At 40.5% G+C, this 23539-nt stretch overlaps 1 protein-coding gene across 5 annotated transcripts; it reads right to left on the reverse strand.

Moving 5' to 3' along the window:
* Window positions 1–18925: 18925 nt before the first annotated feature.
* Window positions 18926–23291, reverse strand: lysmd4 (LysM, putative peptidoglycan-binding, domain containing 4). Of its 5 annotated transcripts, none has more exons than XM_063481138.1 (3): window positions 23238–23291; window positions 21131–21408; window positions 18926–21040 (listed from the first exon to the last, which is right to left on the reverse strand). In XM_063481138.1, exons 2-3 carry the CDS (start codon window positions 21392–21394, stop codon window positions 20495–20497), a joined length of 810 nt encoding a protein of 269 aa, XP_063337208.1. In that variant the 5' UTR covers window positions 21395–21408; window positions 23238–23291; the 3' UTR covers window positions 18926–20494. The 5 variants fall into 5 exon arrangements, with proteins under 5 accessions (XP_063337208.1, XP_063337210.1, XP_063337211.1 ...); XM_063481140.1 differs by having other exon boundaries at window positions 21131–21428; window positions 23238–23258; XM_063481141.1 differs by lacking the exon at window positions 23238–23291 and adding an exon at window positions 23201–23219.
* Window positions 23292–23539: the final 248 nt, after the last annotated feature.

Raw genomic sequence — 23539 nt, forward strand, 5'->3', positions numbered from 1 at the left:
TTGGTAATCCGTGTGTTAAACAAAAACAGCAAGTGTTTGCCTTGCCCTTTATCCTTTATTTTTTTTCATGAGGCTGGTTTCAAATGATCTGCAAAGAACTACTGCAGCATGAGATGAAAGCTGTCTTCCTGCGATCTACATGATCCACACTTTGTTACAGAGTGCGATTATAAACAATAAAGCTGACTGTTATGCAGAGATGTTTTCAAGTGCCGAGCCACTCCATTCACTCTCAGCTCAAGCACATATTGTGCACACCGCTGCATTCTTGTGCCACCTGCACAAACAGGCAGCCATGTACACAAAGCCGCACATGAGCATGCACACATAATCATAACAGCTTTTTTTTTTTTTTTTTTTTTTTTTTTAATATTGTGCCTCTAGAGTGGCTCAAAACAAGAGAATGCTATGACTGCGGAAAAAAATTCTTTAACTTTTCTCTGGTCTTTACAAATATAAACACTGGTACACTTCTAAATCCTGCAAATCTAAATTACTTCTCGATTTAAAATAAGAGACAATGATAAAGAAACTGGATCATCAAAAATCTGTATCCCAGGCTCTGATGCTTCAAACTCAACAAGAAGAGACGCCTTCATTACAACAACAACCTCATTCTAATGTCAAAATCCTACAGAAACACTTGACAGGGCATTATTTACACTCGTCCGCTTCAATAGATAAATGGTGGGTGCGTCTTCATAATAGCACGGCACATACAGTGACCAAGTAGCAGAGGGCTAGGAAGGCTTACAGCTGCACCACTTCACCTACTGAAGTAAGTGTACACAAACACTCTCTTCCTTCTAGAGCTTTACTTCTATTTTGCAAGTGATTATGAAAAATATGGTAACGGTTGACCCGTGAATGTGACAAATAGGAAGCAGGCTCTCCATACAGCTGTGAACAATTACAAACAGTGGATGGAATGTTTCTCCGCTGCTGCTCTCAGGAATGTGCATCACGGCCCTTTGTCCTGTGAACAAATTGGGGGAACAGACAGTTCAAGCCAGTATAATCTATGCATTGGGCTTCTAAAGCGCTCACAGTTTACATTATTTGAACTTAAACTGATCCTGACACCTGTGAAAATGACAGTGTCATGTTGCATTTTTCCAGTATGCACAATTTAGATTTGACTGCAAGTAAAATATATTACTCTTACTAAAGTTTGAGGCACCTTCATATCAAAAGGCATAAGCTAAGAATTTAGAGCTTTTTCTTAGAGAATATACACAGTGTGTACTGCATGCAATATAAAGTCACATTTCAAAATACTAGCAGGCGAAACTGTATTCGCTAAAATGCATGGATGTAGAGCGGGTGAATGCAGTGACTTAAGTTAAACTGTCAGTTTAAGTATAAGGTCTGAGTGCAGCTGAAGTATCAATCAAATTAAAAGTGCTGAAAATTCAGCTGAAGTTGAGGCACTCAAAGCAGCTCAGATGTCAGACATGTTGAAGAGACTGCGGCGGTTTGAGTACATAAAATAAGAGGTGATTGTTAGTTAAAGTGTCGACTGAACCGTAAGCGCTGGAGCGAGGCTGGAAGTTGTGTGACTTAGACATTTTCCTTGTTGCTCATAGGAGAATACCTGAGACATGAGAAAAGGTCTTGAAGTGTCAGTCAGAGTAAGCAGCTGAAAGCTGCTGGAATGTCAAGTGAAAAGAAAGAAATGGATGAATGCAGATGAAATGTCCGTTGATGTGTGAATGGTAAAGGAACTTTTAGCTTAACAGAAGCCTCTGCGGTGTTTTCGGTGAGATGTCAGCGTGTCTTTTATTCAAGGAAAATCAAAGTGTCACGACAGAAAAGGTACAACAATAGGTGCACGCTATATGCTCATTATACACTTTCTTAGTTACACTTTGCTAGTACCAGGTTGGAAGATTTGCCTTCAAGAAGGTGCTGAAAACATTCCTCAGAGATTCTGGTCCATGTTGACATCACAGCGTCACACAGTTGAACATAATGAGGATTTCCTGTTTGACAGCATCTCAGAGGTGCTCTATTGGATTCAGATCTGGTGGCTGTGGAGTGCAATGAATCGTAACATCAGCTAGGTTGTAGTGTTTAAACAATGCTCAGTTGGTACTAAGGAGCCCAAAGTGTTCCAATAAAATATTCCCCACATCATTTCCCCACCAGCAGCCTGATCTGTTGATCCAAGGCAGGATGCATCCATGCTTTCATGTTGTTTATGCCAAATTCTGACCCTACCATCTGAATGTTGCTGAATCCATTGTCTGTTCTAATTGTAGTATCAATTTCCTGTTCTCAGCTGACAAGAGAGGCACCCAGTGTGGTCTTCTGCTGCCATAGCCCATGTACTGTAAGGTTAGATGTGGATGTTGCGTACCTTTGTTTTAATGAGCAATCATTTGAGTTTCTGAGCAGTCTCAGCATTCTCCTCTGATTTCTGGCAAGAGAAATACCCCTCACTGGATATTTTATCCTTTGTGGACCATTCCTTGAAAACAACCTAGACACTGGTTGGGCAGAAAACTCTCTCTAGATCAGCAGTTCATCTAGCACCAACAATCATGCCGCATTCAAAGTCACTTAAATCACCTTTGTTTCCTATTCTGATGCTCAGTGTGCAGTTCAGAAGGTCGCCTTGACCATGACTATATGCCTAAATGCAATAAAGAAGAAGAAGAAGAAGAAGAAGAAGAAGAAGAAAACGAAGAAGAAAACGAAGAAGAAATAAAAACTACAGAGCAGAGATACCATGCGAATGCACCCAGTTATGGAGGAAACTGTCCATTTTACATGAAAAAAAACTTCTGAATCTCCTCAAACTTTAATGTGATTTATTATTTTTTACATATTTTGACATTCCATGTCTGAGCTGCTCTGTTTAATAAGCGTAACACAAGGGGGAGAGGGGAAAAGAAGTACACATCAATATTTAGAAAACCAAAAACGTATTATAATGAGAGGGAACAAAGTATTCGGTACTGGCAGCCCCCTTTTAAAAAGCAAGCATCAAAATTCAAATTCTAAAAATGGTCTCTCTTTAAAAAACAACAGCAGTGTGGAGTTTAACTCTCTGTAGGTTTGCAGCGAGCTTTAGCCGTGCAAATTGGGACAAATCCTTTTTGAAAATCTCCATTCCAACTTGACAAGTTTAAACAAAGCAATTTCAGGCACAACTGCACCTGCAGTATTGACGCGCCTTGTCAGGGAGGTGTCTAGCAGGAAGACAATAATTTGTCTACTAACACGACTGAAATGAGCTCAGACTCTGGACGCTGTAGGCCGGGGGGAGATGAAGTGACACCTCGTAATAGAATGGATTTATAGAGGACATCTCACATTAGGCAGAGGCCTTTGGATACACATTTATACACTCACAATGTGCAGCTTTGAGAGCAGCTCAGTAATGACTTTTTTTATTGAAGGTTTTACAGAGATTCTACATTTTTAAATGGATTGCACGTTAGACTGTAAATCACAGCAATGATAAAACTATTGTGATAATCCCCGCTTTAAAAAAAAAAAAAAAAAAAAAAGCAACAATGAAGAAGTCTCCTAATAGTTTTTTTTTGTCTATACAATAGAAACGCATTTCTACACAATGAAAGAACTTATCAGTCTGGTTGTATTGCTCACTCATGTCTGTTTTCCACAGACAGTGTTGCTTCTTCTTGTCTCTTAATGGGATTTTGTTGACACTAACAAAAATACAGGATTTTCACAGCTTTGTCCTTCAAAGACACAAAACAAAGGCAGAATGTGTTTTTTCCCTTCAAATTTAGGCATTTGTCTGCTTGAAAAGGAGCATATTTTTGAATTGGATCAGCTTTCTCTTTGCACTTCCTCCAGTCGGCCTGAAGGCTGAGGTTGCTAGGCAATGGTGGCTATCTCTACGGTGACGTGATCCCCCTTGGGCTTGATTCTCACTCATCACCTGCACAGACAGATACAGGGCACACAGATCCACACACACACACACACAGTGAGGGATCACTGCTATCTGGAGTTCTTTCTCTCACTCTGCTCTTATCTCTGGGAAGCTGTTGTCACTCACTCATTGCCGTGCTGAGAGGAGCTTCAATGATTGCACCTGATGAGGCTTAGAGAACACCTTGGAAAACCTCTCAGGTGTCAAGCAGAACCAGATGGTGACAATGAAGAGAGCCCGGGAGCATTTTGGCAGCTCAGCATCTCCTCTGTCCACTGCTCAAATAAGTTGTGAACAGAAAGGTGTGTTTATTCTCCAAGCCTGGATAAAGGTAGGGATTTATTTTGATTCAGAAAATTGAAGGACAAATTCGCCTTGAAACGCTTGGAGCTCCTCAAACGACCCACCCGCATTCCTGAGATCATTTTCGCTTTTGTACTTTATTTGTTATCTGTGCGTCTGCAGACACAAAGAGTCTGACTGATGACAGTTTGGCAGGTTTTTGTGTCAGTCTTTCAGATTTGATGAGCACACTGAATTACGGTGGTATACGCAGTCGCTTTGCAAGCGAAAAGTTCGATTCCAGCTGGAGACAGAAGTCACATTTTGTGGTTGTGACAGGAGAGATATATAAATGAGGAAAATTAATTTCAAAATGTTATTTAAAAAACCCAATTTACAATACACTAAATAACTGATCTTCTAAATTATTTTGTGTCTTAATTGGTATTTTTATTTGTACAGTTACATGCATCAAACTATGTGTTTTAACAGGGGTATTGTTAACGGAAGACCAGTTTCTTACTGGAAATGATGATGGCAACATTTTACTACTGTTGTTACAAAAGCCGGGGCTACTTGTCTAATCTCATATGCAAAATTTTTTCAAAGTGAATAAAATTTTTTTACATGCATAAACTCTTATAAATGTCAATTGCCAAAAAGCTTGTTAAAACAACACATCCTTTGATCTAATGGTTGAAAATGTTTTGGTAGTCCCTCCCCGTACACTTGGCCAAAATGCCAACTACTGAGTGCACTTCATGTAGCCATGCTTGAATTGTGAACCAGGGAAATGGCTAAAGGGGAATGCCATTGCATGTCTACGAGTAGAGCAGGTCTGTCAACAGTTAAATCTGTTAAAACTCACTGACTTTGCCACCCACTTAAAAGAAAAAATGACCTTAATGTGAACACACTCAAACATGTTCAAAAGCGTGTCAACAAAGAAAGTAAGCAGTTGGTCTCTGTGCGTCTGCCGCCACTAATGTTTGTGCATGCATCCAATGGTTCGGGGAACAATGTTGCTGTCTTTAGAGCAAAGCAGCCCGCGCATTTAAATAATAAGAATAATAATGAAGACATACAAACAAACAACACAAAGCATCCACTTTGTTTCCACAAATTGACCACAGAAAGCAAACAGCAGCTCAATAGAACTAAAAAAAAAAAAACAGAAGTTAAGCCATGGTTCACCACAACATTATCCCCCAATCCACAAAAAAAATGTCCAGTGAAACACTGTCAGCTGATTACTGGAACTGACACATGGTCTGCTATTACAGCACTTAGAGTTTACTAGTCTGACTAACTGAGTGATAGAACAGCACACATACACATGATTTACACAGTGGTTGTTACACTACATGAAGCTTAAAGTTGGAAGCACACCTCATCACTGGTCTGACTTTATTTTTCAAGCTTGGACCAAAAGCCTGACCTTTACATGAGGTTACAGTGTGCTGGGAGGCTTCAGTGTGAACGCTCTGACACACAAACAGCCTGTGTACAGTGTACATGCAGGCATAGAAAGGAATCATGTTTTCCATTCCCCCACTCTTCCTTCTGCAGCTGTATCCATGGGAGCACAAATCAGGTCAGGAAAACATATCAGCTCAGGGAAAATCATATCAAGTCCAGAGTGTGTGTGTGTGTGTGTGTGTGTGTGTGTGTGTGTGTGTGTGTGGAGGGGGGTAGCAAGTGTGATTTTCTCAGTGTATCCATAAAGAAAGATATATATGTGCAATACAATCAAATAAACATCAGTTTGAAAAAGGGTCTTTTCATGTACCACATCTAAAGCATCAGAGCAACGACTATAGAGTGTGTCGAATAACTTCCCCAGTTCATAGCTGATTAGTTTCATATTAAAGAGTCAGTTTTCCCCATCTGTTAGCCCTAAATAAAATAAATTCTTGATGCCTATATTGATGGATTCATATGCATGTCTGTATGTATATTTAAATGCTTACTAAAAAAATCTATCAGCTTTTCCTCTGAGCAGTATTGATTAAAACATCCAGACTGCTGTCATGTAAGTTGCCAGGCTGTAGAGATATCAGATGTAGAGAAATCTGCCTTCACTTCACTGTCATATAACATATATAACTAACTAACTAACTAACTAACTATACATATATATATATATATATATATATATATATATATATATATATATGTAAAACACACCCATCTCGCCCCTGCGGGCGGTTTATCCTTCAAGCTCGGGTCCTCTACCAGAGGCCTGGGAGCTTGAGGGTCCTGCGCAGTATCTTAGCTGTTCCCAGGACTGCGCTCTTCTGGACAGAGATCTCCGATGTTGTTCCCGGGATCTGCTGGAGCCACTCGCCTAGCTTGGGAGTCACCGCACCTAGTGCTCCGATTACCACGGGGACCACCGTTACCTTCACCCTCCACATCCTCTCGAGCTCTTCTCTGAGCCCTTGGTATTTCTCCAGCTTCTCGTGTTCCTTCTTCCTGATATTGCTGTCATTCGGAACCGCTACATCGATCACTACGGCCGTCTTCTCCTGTTTGTCTACCACCACTATGTCCGGTTGGTTAGCCACCACCATTTTGTCCGTCTGTATCTGGAAGTCCCACAGGATCTTAGCTCGGTCATTCTCCATCACCCTTGGGGGCATCTCCCATTTTGACCTCGGGACTTCCAGGTTATACTCGGCACAGATGTTCCTGTACACTATGCCGGCCACTTGGTTATGGCGTTCCATGTATGCCTTGCCTGCTAGCATCTTGCACCCTGCTGTTATGTGCTGGATTGTTTCTGGGGCATCTTTACACAGCCTGCACCTGGGGTCTTGCCTGGTGTGATAGACCCCAGCCTCTATGGATCTTGTACTCAGAGCTTGTTCTTGTGCTGCCATGATTAGTGCCTCTGTGCTGTCTTTCAGTCCAGCTTTGTCCAGCCACTGGTAGGATTTCTGGATATCAGCCACCTCCTCTATCTGCCGGTGGTACATACCGTGCAGGGGCCTGTCCTTCCATGATGGTTGCTCGCCTTCCTCCTCTTTCTTGGGTTTCTGCTGCCTGAGGTATTCACTGAGCACACTGTCAGTTGGGGCCATCTTCCCAATGTATTCTTGGATGTTCGTTGTCTCATCCTGGACTGTGGTGCTGACACTCACCAGTCCCCAGCCCCCTTCCTTCCGCTTAGCGTACAGCCTTAGGGTGCTGGACTTGGGGTGAAACCCTCCATGCATGGTCAGGAGCTTTCTTGTCTTTATGTCAGTGGCTTCTATCTCCTCCTTTGGCCAGCCTATTACCCCAGCAGGGTACCTGATCACGGGCAGGGCGTAGGTGTTGATAGCCCGGATCTTGTTCTTACCGTTCAGCTGACTCCTCAGGACTTGCCTAACCCTCTGCAGGTACTTGGTGGTTGCAGCTTTCCTAGCGGCCTCTTCATGGTTCCCATTCGCCTGCGGGATCCCCAGGTACTTGTAACTGTCCTCTATGTCTGCAATGTTGCCTTCTGGTAGTTCAATCCCCTCAGTTCTGACTACCTTCCCTCTCTTTGTTACCATCCGACTACACTTCTCCAGCCCGAATGACATTCCAATGTCATTGCTGTATAGCCTGGTAGTGTGTATCAGTGAATCGATGTCTCGTTCACTCTTGGCATACAGCTTGATGTCATCCATATACAGGAGGTGGCTGACAACCGCTCCGTTTCGTAGTCGGTATCCGTAGCCAGTCTTGTTAATGATCTCACTGAGGGGGTTCAGGCCTATGCAGAACAGCAGTGGGGACAGAGCATCTCCTTGGTAGATCCCGCACTTGATGGTGACTTGTGCTATGGGCTTGGAGTTGGCCTCTAGTGTTGTACGCCACATCCCCATTGAGTTCCTGATGAAGGCTCTTAGGGTCCTGTTGATCTTGTACAATTCTAGGCATTCCAGTATCCAGCTGTGGGGCATTGAGTCATAGGCCTTCTTGTAATCAATCCAGGCTGTGCACAGGTTGGGCAGTCTGGTCTTGCAGTCTCGGCTGACTGTTCTGTCTACCAGTAGCTGGTGTTTTGCGCCTCTGGTATTCTTGCCAATCCCTTTCTGTGCCCCGCTCATGTATTGACCCATGTGCCTGTTCATCTTAGCCGATATGATGCCTGACAGGAGCTTCCATGTAGTACTGATGCAGGTTATTGGTCGGTAGTTGGATGCGACCGGTCCCTTCTTGGGGTCCTTGGGGATCAGGACCGTCCGACCTTCGGTTAACCATTCCGGGTGTCTCTCGTTAACTAGCAGCTGGTTCATTTGTGCTGCCAGACGCTCGTGGAGTGCAGTCAGCTTCTTCAGCCAGTAGGCGTGAACCATGTCGGGCCCTGGTGCTGTCCAACTCTTCATACTGGAGACCCTTTCTTGGATGTCTGCCACTGTGATGGTTACTGGACCCTGTTCAGGGAGGTCGCTATGGTCTGCCCTCAGATCCACTAGCCACTGAGCATTGCCGTTATGGGTTGCGTCTTCTCCCATATGCTCTTCCAGTATTGCTCCGTCTCCAGCCTTGGTGGTGCTGTTCTCTTATCGTTCCCTTGCCACTGAGAGTACACCTTTGCTGGTTCTGTGGAGAACAGCTGGTTTATTCTCCTGCCTTCTATCTCTCTGGTGTACCTCCTCAAGCAGCTGGCCAAGGCTGTGAATCTTTGCTTGGCAGTTTCCAAGGCCTCAGGTATGGACAGCTTGCTGTATTTCTTATGCACCTTCTTTGTCACGCCTTTCTGCAACTCCGTTAGTTGGCTAACCTCCCTCCGTGCTACTTTGATCTTGCCCTCTAGCCTCCTTCTCCATGGAGGGTACTGCCCCTTGTGGCTGTTCAACTTGTAGCCAAGCATCTCACTGATCACTGCTGCCGTATTGTAGATCAGCTTGTTAGTGTCGGTAATCGTGGTTGTAGGTATCATCCGTAGTGCTGCATTAACATCATCTAGCAGACCTTCTGAGGGTACTTCACGTAATCTTGGTAACCGGCTATGGGGGATCCAGGTTTCAAGCTTGGCCATGATCCTATCTTTCAGGTCAGTTCCTCTCGCACTCAACGATCCTTCTCCTATCGCACTTGGGGCTATGTACCCAATCTCGGGTGGGGGTGATGATATCTCCCCCCTGACCTGGCGTCCTGACTCCTCCTTGCCGTAGCATTTATGTTATACCTCGTCAATCTCTAGCTGTGAGAGCAGTCCCTTCTTTCGAATGTTGTTTATATATATATATATATACAGGAAAAGCACAGTGGTTTGCACCTAGCAAGAGTAAAAAGATGGTGGGTTCAAATCTACTGGCCAGCTGGGAGTCTGGAGTTTGTATGTTGCTTGTGTGAGTTTTCTTTAGTTACTCAAGCTTCCTCCCACAGTCCATAGAAACGCATGAGGTGAGGTTAATTGGTGTTTCAAAATCGCCCACAGGTGTGAATGTGACCGTGATTGGCTGTCTGCTGCTCTGTGTTGGCCCTGTGATAGATTGAAGACCTGTCCTGGGTGTATCCCGCCTCTTGCTCTATGACAGCTGATGGGCTCCATCCCCCTGTGGCCCTGAATCGAATAAGTGGATGGAAGGATGGATGGCATATATAAAATGCACTCACCTTGTGACACTCAATGTGGCAGCATGTTAAATTTAATAAATGAAAAACTCAGCAGCAATGTCTCTTTCCAGCAATCATATCCCATTTATGAGACACTAGTGCAGTATAAGTTCTCCTCCCCAAACAAAGGCTATTTCTGTTCATTATTGGCTTTTTTGATTTTCCAGAACTCTAAATCATGCGGAAAGTGTAAAGAAATATGTAAAATGTTTTTGCAACTTTGTGCATCTGCCTTTTATTAACTTTAATTTGCCCCCCAAAGTGTGTGCATGCTTGAATCTACTAGAATATTTAGCAGCATCTACAGTATTAAGACAGACCACAGCAAGTCTGAGGCTCAGTGCAGCTCTGTGATCTTTTTCTGTACACAAGTGCAGGCCTGGGATTTATCACAGAGCTGAGAGACGCAGGCAAAAGAGAGTGCTTACATTTCTCAAGGGGCATATTCCACTAATCCTGATTGCTATCTTCGTACTACTAAAGCAAGAGCATCTATGCCTACAGTTGAAAAGAGCTGATTAGCTCTGCTTCAAGGGCATTTGCTGATGCACAAGTATCTCTGTGATAGGCTTCATTGGGACTGAGGAAAATTGAGGAAGGTGCTTTATGAGATATGGTGCTTTTGCAGCATTGATTACAAAAAAAGGACTTTAAAATCCTACAACAACTTGATCCAGAAACCTTTCACAAGCTGAACATAAGTGACCTTCTTATGAATATTTTTGTAGCTTAGTCAGATAATTCATTCCAATTCTCCTGGCTCACTGATTAGAGTTTCCAGCTTTGAGATTGGCAATTATTTGGCCTAAAGATTTTTCTTTAAAGGGGATGGGACGTATTTTTAGCAATGCTGTCGGCTTAGCCCCAGGGTAATTGCAACCAGCTGGTCAGCAAAAAAAAAAAATACAAAATTAAATAAAAAAAATTGAATGGTTGTCAGTGAAATGTTTGTGGTCCTCAAAGGATAAATCCTGACATCAAACAGCCTCTGACTCAACATTATAGTACCCCAAGTAAACAGTTTACGAAATATATTGCCTTTGTTGTTGGCAAAGTACTCTCCGTTTCCTTTTGGTGGGTTGTAGTGTCTGGTGCAGGATTTTACCACCTTATGGCTTAAAAAGTACATTAAAAAATTAATAATCTTCTTTGTACGTTGAACTTACTTTTACTTACACTGCCAGCATACTACTGTGTTCATGTCTATTTCTAACTGAGCTGTTAGCTAAAGCACAATGAACAATCCTGCTGCATTTTTCTCCATTTCAAGTATGAGAGCAGCTAATACCTCGATCAGTGCAGGTAAGTAAGTTTCTATTGATATCACTTTACTTGAAGGAGATCTGCCTACAAGAAAGTCTTCGTTTAGATGTGATCAGCTATAATTAGATTAGCAATTGGACTGCACATCCCTTGCTGGAGTTTTTTCCTGTTATTACACAAGTCTTAATTTTCCATCTCTCATGCAGTAGAACATAAAAAAATTGCAGCCATAACCCTGAATTTATGCGCCGCCTGTAATCTGCTGAAAGATCTGCTTGTGTCTGGAGACTGCAAGCGCAATTAATGAGTAATCAAGCTGACTGTGCACACAAACACATGGATCAGTTTTAATTTTCCAAGCCTGCATATTTGTATCTATAAAACGTCAAAAATATAAATAGCCGATCAAGGTTGCTTGCAGTCATCAGCCTTGTTTTGAACTGAAAAGGTCCTTCCACAGCCAGCTTTTGTCTGTCTCCCCAATGGCAAATTATATTCAAGGTTACAATTCAGTCTCGAGTTATAAAGGGTCCGTCTCCGTCTCTATCTGGCCTTGGATCGGGGACTGCCTGCCAAAGGGAAAGGTCTGACAAGTATTCCCGCTTGTATGGCAGCTTTGTGAGTTCTGTGATGAAAGATAGATGCTTGTTCCCTGTGCCCATCCTCACTGTTGTTCAAGCACACTGTCTTCCTTTCTTTAGCTTTGTTTGACCTTAACATTCAGAAATGCTCTGCTTGACAGTCAAGGATAAGATGTAGCCTAGAAGTGTAATGTCAAACACTGGTGTAACAAATAATAGAATAATTAGCATATAACTGTTATCAATATTTATATTAAATAGGTACATTTGTTAGCACTTATCTTGGGCGTTATTCTATGAGGAAATGATAGAAATGACTTGCAAACACCAACCTTTGCGTGGACATGTGAGAAACAGCACATGTGAGCACGGTTTTCGCAAGCAAATAACTTTTCCTTTGAAAGACACCTCCAGGAACATCTGCATGGGAACACATGCGAAAGACAGGAAATTCGGCATCTGTCAGCGTGACGTGCAATGTGTTTTTCAAGCACTTCAGAGGGATGAGCAGACTTTTGAGCCCTGGAATCTCCGAGTCCTGAGAGAATTTATGGAGTCCAGAAGCAAGTGGTTTTCATTACCCATGTCATCTTCCACATAAATTGCTGTATTGGGCTCACAGCTGGGGTGCTTTTTGTCTCCTGGCATAATTACTGTTATTGTGTGTTTTCACAATATGTCCACGAGATTGTTCCAGTTGTTGTTAACAATACACTCGGTGTGATGTGACTTGAATGAGAAGGACAGAGGAGGATTTTCATATCATTAACACTCACTACAGTCTACATACTTGCATTATCCTCCCTTTTATTTCACATAAATCCCCAAAGTCCTTGAATGGAATAAAACCACAGAGACTACTAACAACAGGAATCCCCTACCAGTGTGCGGGGGCATTCCTGTTCCAGTTTAAAAACCATGCACTTTTAACAGTATTCATCTGGCAGAGAGGAGCTACGAATTATCCGCCAGGAATTGTGGTATAAATTGTGCACAAATTGTGAATGGAAAAATCAACGAACCACACCTGGTCTGACACAGCTGTTTTACACACATCTCTGCAGCTAAGATCAAGAGGCTGGATTTTGCATGAAGGCCTTGAAAATGTCTTAAAGGCATAAAAAAGGAACAGTGTAATTGTCTCTTTAGTCAGTAGATTGAAAGCCAGTGAGTCTTAAGTGTTTAATTTGGTATGCAGAAGGCAGAATGGAATAAAAGATGGAAATATATTCTCCATCCACATAAAATGAAAATCTTTCCATGTCTTCATTCGAAATACAGAGACTTTCCCTGTTGTAGTTCCCCATCAACACAATGCATTTACCAAACGTGCCAAACTAAATGCACGTTTTCTGCTTCAGTGACACATTGTCTGCAAAACGTGCTGCTTTACACTCAGATATCGCACTCCAGGGAATCCTTAGCACACTGTGTTGTTAAAGACAACATCACATGAGATGTGTTTTAAGGCCTGACCAACAAAGAATGAAAAATCTAACCTCATTTCTTCTGTTTGTTGTTGCCTCAAATGCATCGATTTTGCCACAGTAGACTATTTTGAAGAAAAGTAAAAGTCTAATTGCATGGATGCAGTGATATAGTGTCTGATGAGCAGAACCCAAAATGTTCCAAACCTGTGTGTACTTGTGTTTACTTCACATATTATTCCAACCTGCTTTGCCCTGCAGTGTTTTCATTTTTGCTGTCAGTGCGTGTTGTGCTTTGTGTCTTTATTCAAATTATTATTTTTTTGTGTGTGTGTTTGCAAAACCTTTTTAGAACAGTTTCAAAGATGGTTTAAAATAAATCTGTAAGAAAAAAGTGGATATCTCTGCGCATTGTTTACTAGTGTCACTGAAGGTGTGTATAAAGGCGCCCACCTAATTTCTGGTTTCACGGCTTCTACCAAACTCTGTTTCCCCTGTATTTACTAAAAGCTTCTGGAGCTGAGGCTGTAATTAGAGGACATGGGTTCAGAGGGGGGTTGCAGATAAGAGTTTAATTTTATCAGGTGTAATGTGCTATCAGAGCTCATTTTGAACCTCCTGTTTATTGCCTTGTTGTGCTTCTTTAGGCCTAGCAGGTGTTCGCTTGACTTGGATACAGTGATTTAGAACAGCATGTCCAACCAATTATCCTCCCTTCATCCATGCCTGTCTCAGTGGATTATTTCTACCTGCCAGCATTTTCCTTTGTCCTTTGCAGATAACAAGGACACAAAGAAGTGAACATTTGATCTGATGATGTAGATGACCCCAGTGACACCAAATAAAAAAGGATTTTAAAAAATAGTTTAAAGATATTTGCAAAAACATCTGTTGGTCTGTAAAAATCAAATTCTCAAACCGCAATGACCACGAACTATAATGATCATCAGTAAAACAAAACATCTTTCCATAACAAGAAACATTAAATTTCTACCAATTGAATGATAAAATGGATTAAATGTGAAAAATAAGCTCCACAGGTAAATTAATAACTTACCACAAGAGTAGCAAAAGAGTGCGATGATGAGAAAGTGGATGAAAAATAATTTAGGGGTCGAGTCGTCATGGCTCTGCAGCTCCCCCACAGCAAGGGAGAAAACTCCTTAGAGCACAGGATTCTCAGGAGGATGTCTAAAAATACTGTTTGAGGTATTTGTATCATCTCACTACTACAAGTGGTATGATGCTTCCTGGAACGCATTACTCAATACATTTATTTAGACAATTAAAAAAAATTGAGAGAATGTATGTTTTTTTTCGGTTTCTAATTCCTATTATGTGTTCATGCTATTTTATATAGGTTAGTGCAGTTCTATTTTGAGCATTGCAACAATAGATAATATATAGCAAAAAAAAAACCCCAAAACAAAATAAAAAGGACGAGCGGAAACAAGCAGAATGACTGAAAATGTGCAATTTAGAAAAAGGCAAAAACCAGAAGATAGACATTTAAAGCTGTCTTTATGACAGACCTTTGTACATAGAGGTATATGGAATCTATAAATATTACCAACCTGCCCAAGGACTTAGTGTACCTGTGACCATATGTCTTTGTATTACTCTACTGAAAAATGAAGTCTGCTGAAAAATGTAAAGCAAAATACAATTACTAAGAATTTACTAAGAAATCGGTTTTTTTTCACAATATCCAGAAACTAGCAGAAGCTAATATGTTACCAGATTTTATTTATTTCTTTATTTTTTACTTACTTACTTTAATTGAAGTTACATTAATTTAAATTTTGTGTATCACTGGTTGCTTTTTAAAACTTAAAGAATTGTGTAGATACAGTACCTTAGTTCTGAACCCAATGGTAACAGCACACATATGTTAGTGGAAGGCCTCACACACCCATTAATGCGCTGGGAGCATTTTGGATTTCAGTGTCTTGTTTATCTTATGTGTATAGTGTGTACCTGCTAACCACAGGTACACACTATATTTTTCTTTTCATTTGATATTAGCTTACTTGATACTGTGTTTTTTAACATTAAAGCCATGTTTTGTGCTGTTGCATTGAATCCCAATAGATCTGTATGGGCATTCCAAATTAGGTAACAGCATTTCTAAAAAATAATATAAAAAGTGTGTTCTTGAATTCAAAATTTTTAAACATAAAGAATGCAAAGTTGAGCCCCCTGTAAACAGACTGTAAACAACTAGCAACACTGAGGTGCATTATATGACATGCAAACAAAGAATTGCTTTAAGCAATAGTAAGCAGTAGTACCGTATATTGATACTGCTATGGTATTGTGCAGTATGTATACCTCAGGCGCTGACAACATGTGAAAAGTGGAGTAGGGAAAGCTCACTAGTGTGAACAATCAAAGTGCGGACACCAGATACAGCACTGGAGCTTCGAGACTATTCTAGGTGTCACAAAGACTCAACAGACAACTTTAATGAAAGACTATGTAACTTTGCCCTCTTCATATAATCCATCTGTGTAGTCTGACTACAACAATCCGTCAAGTGAAGACCTTTCAAGCACTGGGTGGAATTTAAAACAGGTGCTGCACAATTGGTTCCTCCACTGCAACAGAGAAAGAAAAACAGCCACGCCTGCAAGAACATAACTGACAGAACATCACATTCTCCATCCAGCTGTGTTGTCAGTCCAGGGATAACATACAGCATACACGCAATATACTATGCATTTCCATTCATTTTTTTAAAAAGCTGTATTCTTGGAGAACCACATTTTGTCTCTCTTTTTTTTTCTTGGTGAATTAGTTATGATAGTCTTGATGTAAGACAAAAGCTATGCGGGTTAAAACACATTTCATTCTGAGCTTATTCTCTGACACCTTGTGTGTTCTTCAAGTGGCGCTAGAACATCTGGAGCGGATTTAAACTCTGAAATTCTGGCTGGAGATTCAAAGTGACGACTTTTTAATTGAATCCACTCCAAAGTCTGCAAGGCTGAAACGTCTTCTGGCAGGACCTTTCAAATCCATACTCATGTTGCTTTGTCATGTGACCTCTTTCGCAGTTCTTTTTGACTCCTGTGTCAAACTGATAGTGCCTTTTCATGTGGGTACACAAAGGGGTGAAAAGTAATCTCTTTCAGTTGAATGGATTGTCTTGTCAAAAGATATCTTGATTAATTTAAAAAGATGTCAAATAAAGTGTTAAATATATGCATATGCAATAATCTATTTCGTGTACAGTGTTTACTCACTTTTCATGGTTTCTCTGTGACTTGTGAATACTGCCTCCCTTCCATCAATCCAGGCCTAACCATAGCACATACCGGCTACAACTAAAACCTAGGCTACTGCTGTGTAACAAAACACACATTCACATGCCACAGACAGCAAATTGCTTCTCTCATTCCCCACCACGCCCTGCCTTCAGTCTCAGCCACCTGCAAAACAAACTGCGCTGGAAATTTCACTACAAATTACCCTGTGTCTGCCAAATCCCCCTGGGACCGTAGGAAATCAAAACCCGGGATCTCCCTGCCCTGTAGAAACAGACTGTAGCCCCACACGGGCGCACAAAATATCTCGACTGAATTTTATTTAAAATAAGAATCACTATGTGCGTGTGTGCTTTTTAAAGATATTCACTTACTCTACTATTCTTACATTTACGCTGTGGATTTCAGGTTTTCAGTTTCTACCTTTGAGTATTTCGTAAGATGATCCTAGAAATCACGCCAAGTTTAAAGAAACATGTAGTCTCACAAATAAAGCTGAAACTCGTTTAAAAAAAAAGTTTGGCGTTAAAGGAAAAGGTGACCATGTAAAAGTCACCAATTTAACTTCTGACAACGCCAATGCTGTGAACATGCCCCCTACTTCTGTTGCATTTCAAGTCACATTACATTTTGAAACCAGGCCTCCATTCCTGCTAAGAAAGAGTGAAAACTGAGACCTGCTTCGCTTCATGGGAAAATCAAAGGAAGGCACATACCTTAGCAGTGAATAATGATCAACAGCATAAACCCAACAGTATGTACTGTTAGTGCCACAGTGCCTCCTGGTGACGTCTCCGCATAACTCCAAACAGACAGGAATGTCGGAGAGAGAGTGAGTCCGTGCCCGATGTGCCAGAGAGATGAGTGCTGAAAGCTCCTTGGAAAAAGGATTAGGACTGTTTATGTTGGCCAAGTGGCCCGTTGCCAGCTGCTCAAGTGTGCAAACTTCTTAAAGCTGCAGAGCTTCGGGTTGGCCATGAATCTTCTCACTCTATTTACCCTCCTCTCTGACTGTTTGGATGATTGTGCTTTGTTCAGGAGGGGGGGGGGAAACCTCCATTTCAACCCCCACCTCTAAGAAAGACCTGCTGCTTGATTCCAAACCAGCTTTTCTGGGACACCACCTCCACAGCACACCCATGCACAAAGTCTTTGCTTTACTCCTGGTATGTCTGTGTAGGTTCTCAATAATCCAGGTTATGGTAAACTTAAGAGCTTGAAAAAAAGAAGGCAACTAGACTTTAGGTTTGTGAGGAAGGTAGAAGGTCTTCACAAACCTGAAGTCCACTCGCTTTAACGTTTTCTCCTGGTATGTTTTTCTATTTTTTACCTTAAATATCCAAGCAAAAAAAAAAAACCTACTTAATAAACTAGAGTGATATCAAAAAGATGTATCAGCAGTAGGATGAGACTGAGCCTGGAGGTGGCAGGATGCCAGAGCTCTGTGGCCTGGAGCTAGATCAGAGCAGGGTTCATGAGCTGTCGTTATGAGATGGGGGTGGGGGGTCTCAGGTCAGGGAATAATAAAAGGCAGCCTCAGCAGCAACACAGCTCAACCCCAACTTCTGTTATTGAGCTTTGGAAATCACGAAGATAACTTATTCTTCCCATCACATGTAGGCTTCAGGGTTACCATTGACAGTAGAGGATTTAAACATGCGTATCCAGTTAGTTTAACAGATATAATCTTACATTTAAACAAAACCCTCTAGATTATTAAGCTTTTAAATTGCTACAGCACTTGGATGCAAATTCTCCCAGCTCCAATGAGCATCCAGGAGGCAAGCACCACATTTTTCATAAATTTTAGCTATTCTGATCTAATTGCGTGCTGTCATTTCTGTATGCAGTGAGAAAACATAACACTCTGGAGCTTTGAAATTCAGCTGGCTGTGTTATAGAGCTCAGTTAAATTTAATTTCTGCTTGCCAGTTTGATCTATTTTTGTAATCTTTGTTGATTTATAAATAAATCGCTTTGACTTTGATGTCCATTAATGTCACACAGCAGTTGTTCACAGACCGAAAGTGTCACATTTCTAGTGGATACAAAGAGTAACCGAGTCCACACTGAACAAACTCTTAGCAGGCTCAGCTTCACTATAATGTACTGTATGTAGCCAATGTCAGGTATTTATCCTGCCAACCTGGTTTGTGATAGACATTTGCTAAAAGCTGAAAATCCATTATATACACAATTTCAGCATTTAAAAACATACCAAACAGCTGAGCGATCTTTCATAGATCCTTGAGGTGATAAGAGCAGCACCTTAAATTTATATTAGAGCTATTTTGTTATATATTTTTTTAACTTAGTCCAGCTGTGACCAATGACTGTACAGTCAGTGGCTGTGACCACATAATATCCTCTGGGATTAATCAAGTATTCTGATTCTTGCCCATGCTGCCATCTTTTGATATGCAGTGGTACTGCAAAAAAATACATTTTTAATTTAAATGCATCAAATTTAAATACATCAAAACACATTTTTATGGGAAAAGTCTGTTATCATTTTGTTTTCTGTCTCTATGTACAGCTGTGTGTGTGTGTGTATATATCTTATTATACAAAGACAAGTGCATTAAAAGAATTAAAAACCACCACCACATAAGAGCATACTTTATAGACAATCACACTTAAAACTTTGTATTCAAACACTGGAACATGCAAAATACAGAGTCTTGCACAACTGTCAGTTTTCCATTGAATTAAAAAAAATGCATCAACAAATATATTCAACACTTTTGTTGAGTTCATTAAATTAAAATATCCAGCCACTAAAATGTGCATAAGCCATGCAAATTTATCAGCCTTCCCTGGTGGATGTCTGCAAAGAGAATAAAAACTTGACATTAAGGCACTTAATCAGGCAGAGAACTCAGGCACTCTTTAAAAATAATGAATGTTTAAAAATTAATTATCTTTAAAGTTCACAAGAGTTCACAAGAAGTACCAACATAAAGTATATTGCACTCCACTGTTACTGTAAACAAATTCACATATTTGGCACCGTGTACTAAAAAGTCATGAGGTACATTCACAGATACAAAGATTAGACGAGAACAAACACACATGATGCTAAACCCAATGTGTAATAACATAGCTTACCCTTGTTTAAAATAAATGTTATACTCTGATATGATACTATTATGATAAAATCTTAATGCTGACAGTCTTGGACTCTACATTATTACCATGTCGTCATCCGTTGGTTTGCAGGCTACTATCCAAAACACTGATTTGGCACATTAGAACACCAATATGAGAATGGCCAAACTGATAATCCAAAGCATATTTGGATGAAGCTACTCCGATAATGCTGAGCTCAGGCTCAGCAGATCACTTACAAAAGTAAAGAAGAGGTGTAAAGTAAAAGTAAGAGACAAGACAAAATCTCTTCAACCATGTTGAGTGCTGTTGCAGAGTCACGTTCCCTGTTGGCAGCTCACATATGGAACGCCACAAGAATGTCTCTCTCAAAAAAACAAACAAAACAAGGACACTACCTGTTAACTAAATCATACTTTTTTCATTATTGTTTTACACTTGCAATTAGTGATAGACCATAAACTCTTGGGAAAAGTGTCCATTCGCTGAGGTAATAAATCATGTGAGCAGTAGAGTAATTTTCTCATAATCTTTTTTTACCATTATGATTTTCTTTCATGACTAGAGAAGTTGCCCCATAGCAGGACATTAGGAAAAAAAAACACAGGTTCAAGGCACTTGAGCATTAATTTCACATGTCAGAGCTGGAACCATTCATCCATTCATACAGTGGTGTAAAGGCAGACTGTGATAAACATTTTTCTCCCAGAGAAATACTCTGTGTGGTTGCTATTGATGTTCAGGCTGTAGCATGAGTATATTCACAATGCACATGCAATAATGCTCCAAATTAAGTGAAGCACCTGAGGATCTGGGACATCAGCTAACTGTTTTTCAGTAAAAGTGATTTTCCATGAAAATGTATTTTACAAAAAATTACAAATTGTTGGTGTCCTAAAGTGTGACAATAATTAGAACAGTATTCAGACATTTCACTTGAAGGTAGAGGCTCCACTGAGTTACAATCTTGAAAGATTTTGCATCATTGTGATCGTGGTCTACTACCAAGCCCATGAAGAGAATAGTATTAATTACGTTTCAGGTTTTCCAAAGATCAAAGCCTTCCTATCCTGATTCGTGAAGATCCTTATCCCTTATTGTACTGAGGCTTGAATTTGAGGCATGTGATGTGTTGTTTTGGTGTAGAGCACCTTTCATTTTAAAATAATAACAATAATAATAATAAATTGTGTAAAATAATGGAAGGACGATGCCTATCAGGAGCATGGCAACTACAGCATTCCACCAGTTGATTCCCCAGTCAGCACCATAACTGGTCCGACGCTGTCCTTTGAACCCAAAATTCTGTTGTTTCTGCGAGTTATCCAAAAATTCCTCATCTTGATCAGTTGTGGTTTGAATTAGTTTGTTTATATCATTATCCACCTCCATGAGAAAGTCTGTGGCCTCTTGTATATGAGGCTGGGCTCTCGCTTTGTTCTGAGGCTCCACTGGTGTTTGAGAAGCATGGGGCATTTCTTCTTGAGAATCACTCGGATTTGAGAAAGTTTCAGTTAAGAAGCTGTGTTGCTGAACTGGTATTTTGATGGATTTCAGTGCAAATAGATCTTGTTCCTGCATTAGGTTGTTCACCCGCTTTATATCGGCTACCTGTTGAAAAAGTGACAAACGTACATAAATTTAAGCACATGAAGAAAAATAATTTTACAAAAATGTCTGCAGCTATGAAAAAGCTTTTACCTTGCAGCCATATTGCAGTGCAAGCTTGCTGAGATTATCATCAGCTAACACTTCCCGCTCCAGCAGCTGGACATTTTTCAGTCTGTCCTCCTGGTCCTGGAAAGCCCGTGGTCTCAACTCCATGACACCGAGTTCCTCATCATCATCTGAAGATGCAGCACATTCATTTGTTTTCCTCCTAAACATATAGACCTGGCCATCTGCACTGGCGTGAACATCCACTGGGGCCTGGAAAGCCCGCGGACCATTCTCCCCCCGCCACATAATTAAACACCAACCTGTAAATGTAAGCACATAGCTAATATTTAAACATGCACAGTCATACTTGCACAGTAGATAAAGTTAAATGGAACATATGTTCTATGTTTAAGTAAATTCTGTACAAATTTATGTTTTGTCATTCATAATTAAATGTGCAATGTAGGCACAGTTGGGTTATGCTAGTGTTATAAACGGCCCAAAATCTTTCAGCTCCACTAAAATGATCAATGTGCTTTTCTACCATGTTTTACAATAACGTTGGATGGTAATCAAAAGAGAATTAACAAGGTTGGCTAGTTTCTATTTAAAGATGATTAACCATGTTCTGACTGGAGGTGTTCTAAAAAATGAACAAACAAAAAAAATAAAATATACAGTTTTGCTATCTACAAAGCAATCATACAGCAGGAAGAAGTCAACGAAATTGAACCAAGCTTCAGCCAAGACAGTATCTGAGATGATCCACCCACAACACAAGGTTAGTCTACAGTATTCAGTTGTGTGGTGAATATGTACTGATCCTGAGCTTAATCTCCACATTGAAATCTTAAGTCAGCCAAGAGTGACTTAGCAAGTCCATGGGCTACGGTTGCATCATGAGGTTTTAAAAACTTACAGACGTACTGAATGTGAATAGTGCTAATAAAAAGGCAGAGTGGCTGACAATCACCACTGGTTATTTGGGGGAGGTGGGGGCTTGTTTCTACTAAATAAAACAAGACACAAAGCACTGCAACCTGCCTGTTCTTAAAAAGACAGCAGCCTCAATAAATACAGTATACTCTTGAACCTGAAGCATAAATGATACCTCATTACTTAACAAGCAAAATCTATCCACCAGGCTCTAGTTATTATGGCATAAGAGAGGTAGGCAATCTTCCCAGTGGGTCATATGAGAAACTGAGATTGTAGAGTGCTGCACCAAAAAGCTTATAAAAAGATAGAATTATCACTGGGTAGATGATTGATGCAGAATTGCTTATTGGTAGTGGTACAGACCCCACAACAGTCCCAGATTCTCACACGGCCTCTTGGGAAACTAATCGCCTACCTTTGGCCTAAGAGGACGGCCAATAGTGAAATGCTGAAAATGCACCTCTCTTTTGTGGGAGTCCAGTTTCTAAGAAACACTAAAACTATGGCATGCTCTTTTGTTTTCATTTACAAGCTGAAAAATGTAAGTTTGTTTTCCTTTTCCGTGTCTTTATTTTAAATCAGGAGAACATTGTTCACCTGATTGTTGCAAATTTATTTGGGATACACACTACTGCATCCAAAATAAAAATTAATCAACTCTGAATGATAAACCAAAAAGACACAGGAGTTACAACCGCTATGTTGTGTGAAACGCCTTTTCGAGTACGTAAAACACTTTTTTTTTACATTACATTATATTTTACATTACGCGGCAGACAACATTTTTCCGGTTTAAGTACAGCCAGAAAAATTTCTATTACATTAAACGCAACATTTATTTAATCTACCAACTTTTCGACATCATAACTTGGGCAATTTAAATATACTTTATGATGGAAATTGTAACCCCCACCAGGGCAAAAACTCTTACCATATACCGTACTAACAGAACATGTTTCCTAAGAACGGAGCTTACTGTGCGCACTTGAATGCAGCAGCAACTTGAGCTAAAAGGAGCTAATGCTAGCAGGTTAGCTTAAGGAGTTCGGCTTCGGTTCACCAAATATCGGCATCGCGACAAAAACCAAGCAAGCGACTCGGTTTACTTCTTTTATAAGTACAACAGGGTCATTCGTTGGAGAATAAAGACCAAAGGAAAACACTTTTACTGACTTCAAACGCCCAGAGTACATTGTTTCTTTCCAATTACCTTATCCAAAATGCATGGGTCACTAATTCCCCGACCAGTCTGGTTGGCTTTTCTTCTTCGTCGCACTCTAAAACGTGTTGGTATTATACGAGCATGCAATAGCGCCACCCACGATGTTTCAGGCTAAACACATCGGTTAAAATCGGTTAAAAGATGATAGACCAAAGTGTTATAAAGTGTTATTAAAGGTTTTTTAATCGGGTTTTAAAACTTGTTGTCAGTTCAATTTAATTTTATTTAATTTTCAGTCTTTTTGCTTGTTACTCTAAAGTTCGTAGTGGTCATGCAAACAGAGGAGGAGG

Source organism: Pelmatolapia mariae, linkage group LG7 (genome assembly GCF_036321145.2).
Source record: "Pelmatolapia mariae isolate MD_Pm_ZW linkage group LG7, Pm_UMD_F_2, whole genome shotgun sequence".
NCBI lineage: Eukaryota > Metazoa > Chordata > Actinopteri > Cichliformes > Cichlidae > Pelmatolapia > Pelmatolapia mariae.

What these genes read in the sequence shown, in the direction of transcription:
- lysmd4 (XM_063481138.1), bottom strand. Translation starts at nt 21,394, where the DNA reads ATGTGGCGGGGGGAGAATGGTCCGCGGGCTTTCCAGGCCCCAGTGGAT. An exon ending in CACTGCAATATGGCTGCAAG is followed by an intron (nt 21,041 to 21,130) that starts GTAAAAGCTTTT and finishes CTTTTTCAACAG; the next exon opens with GTAGCCGATATAAAGCGGGT.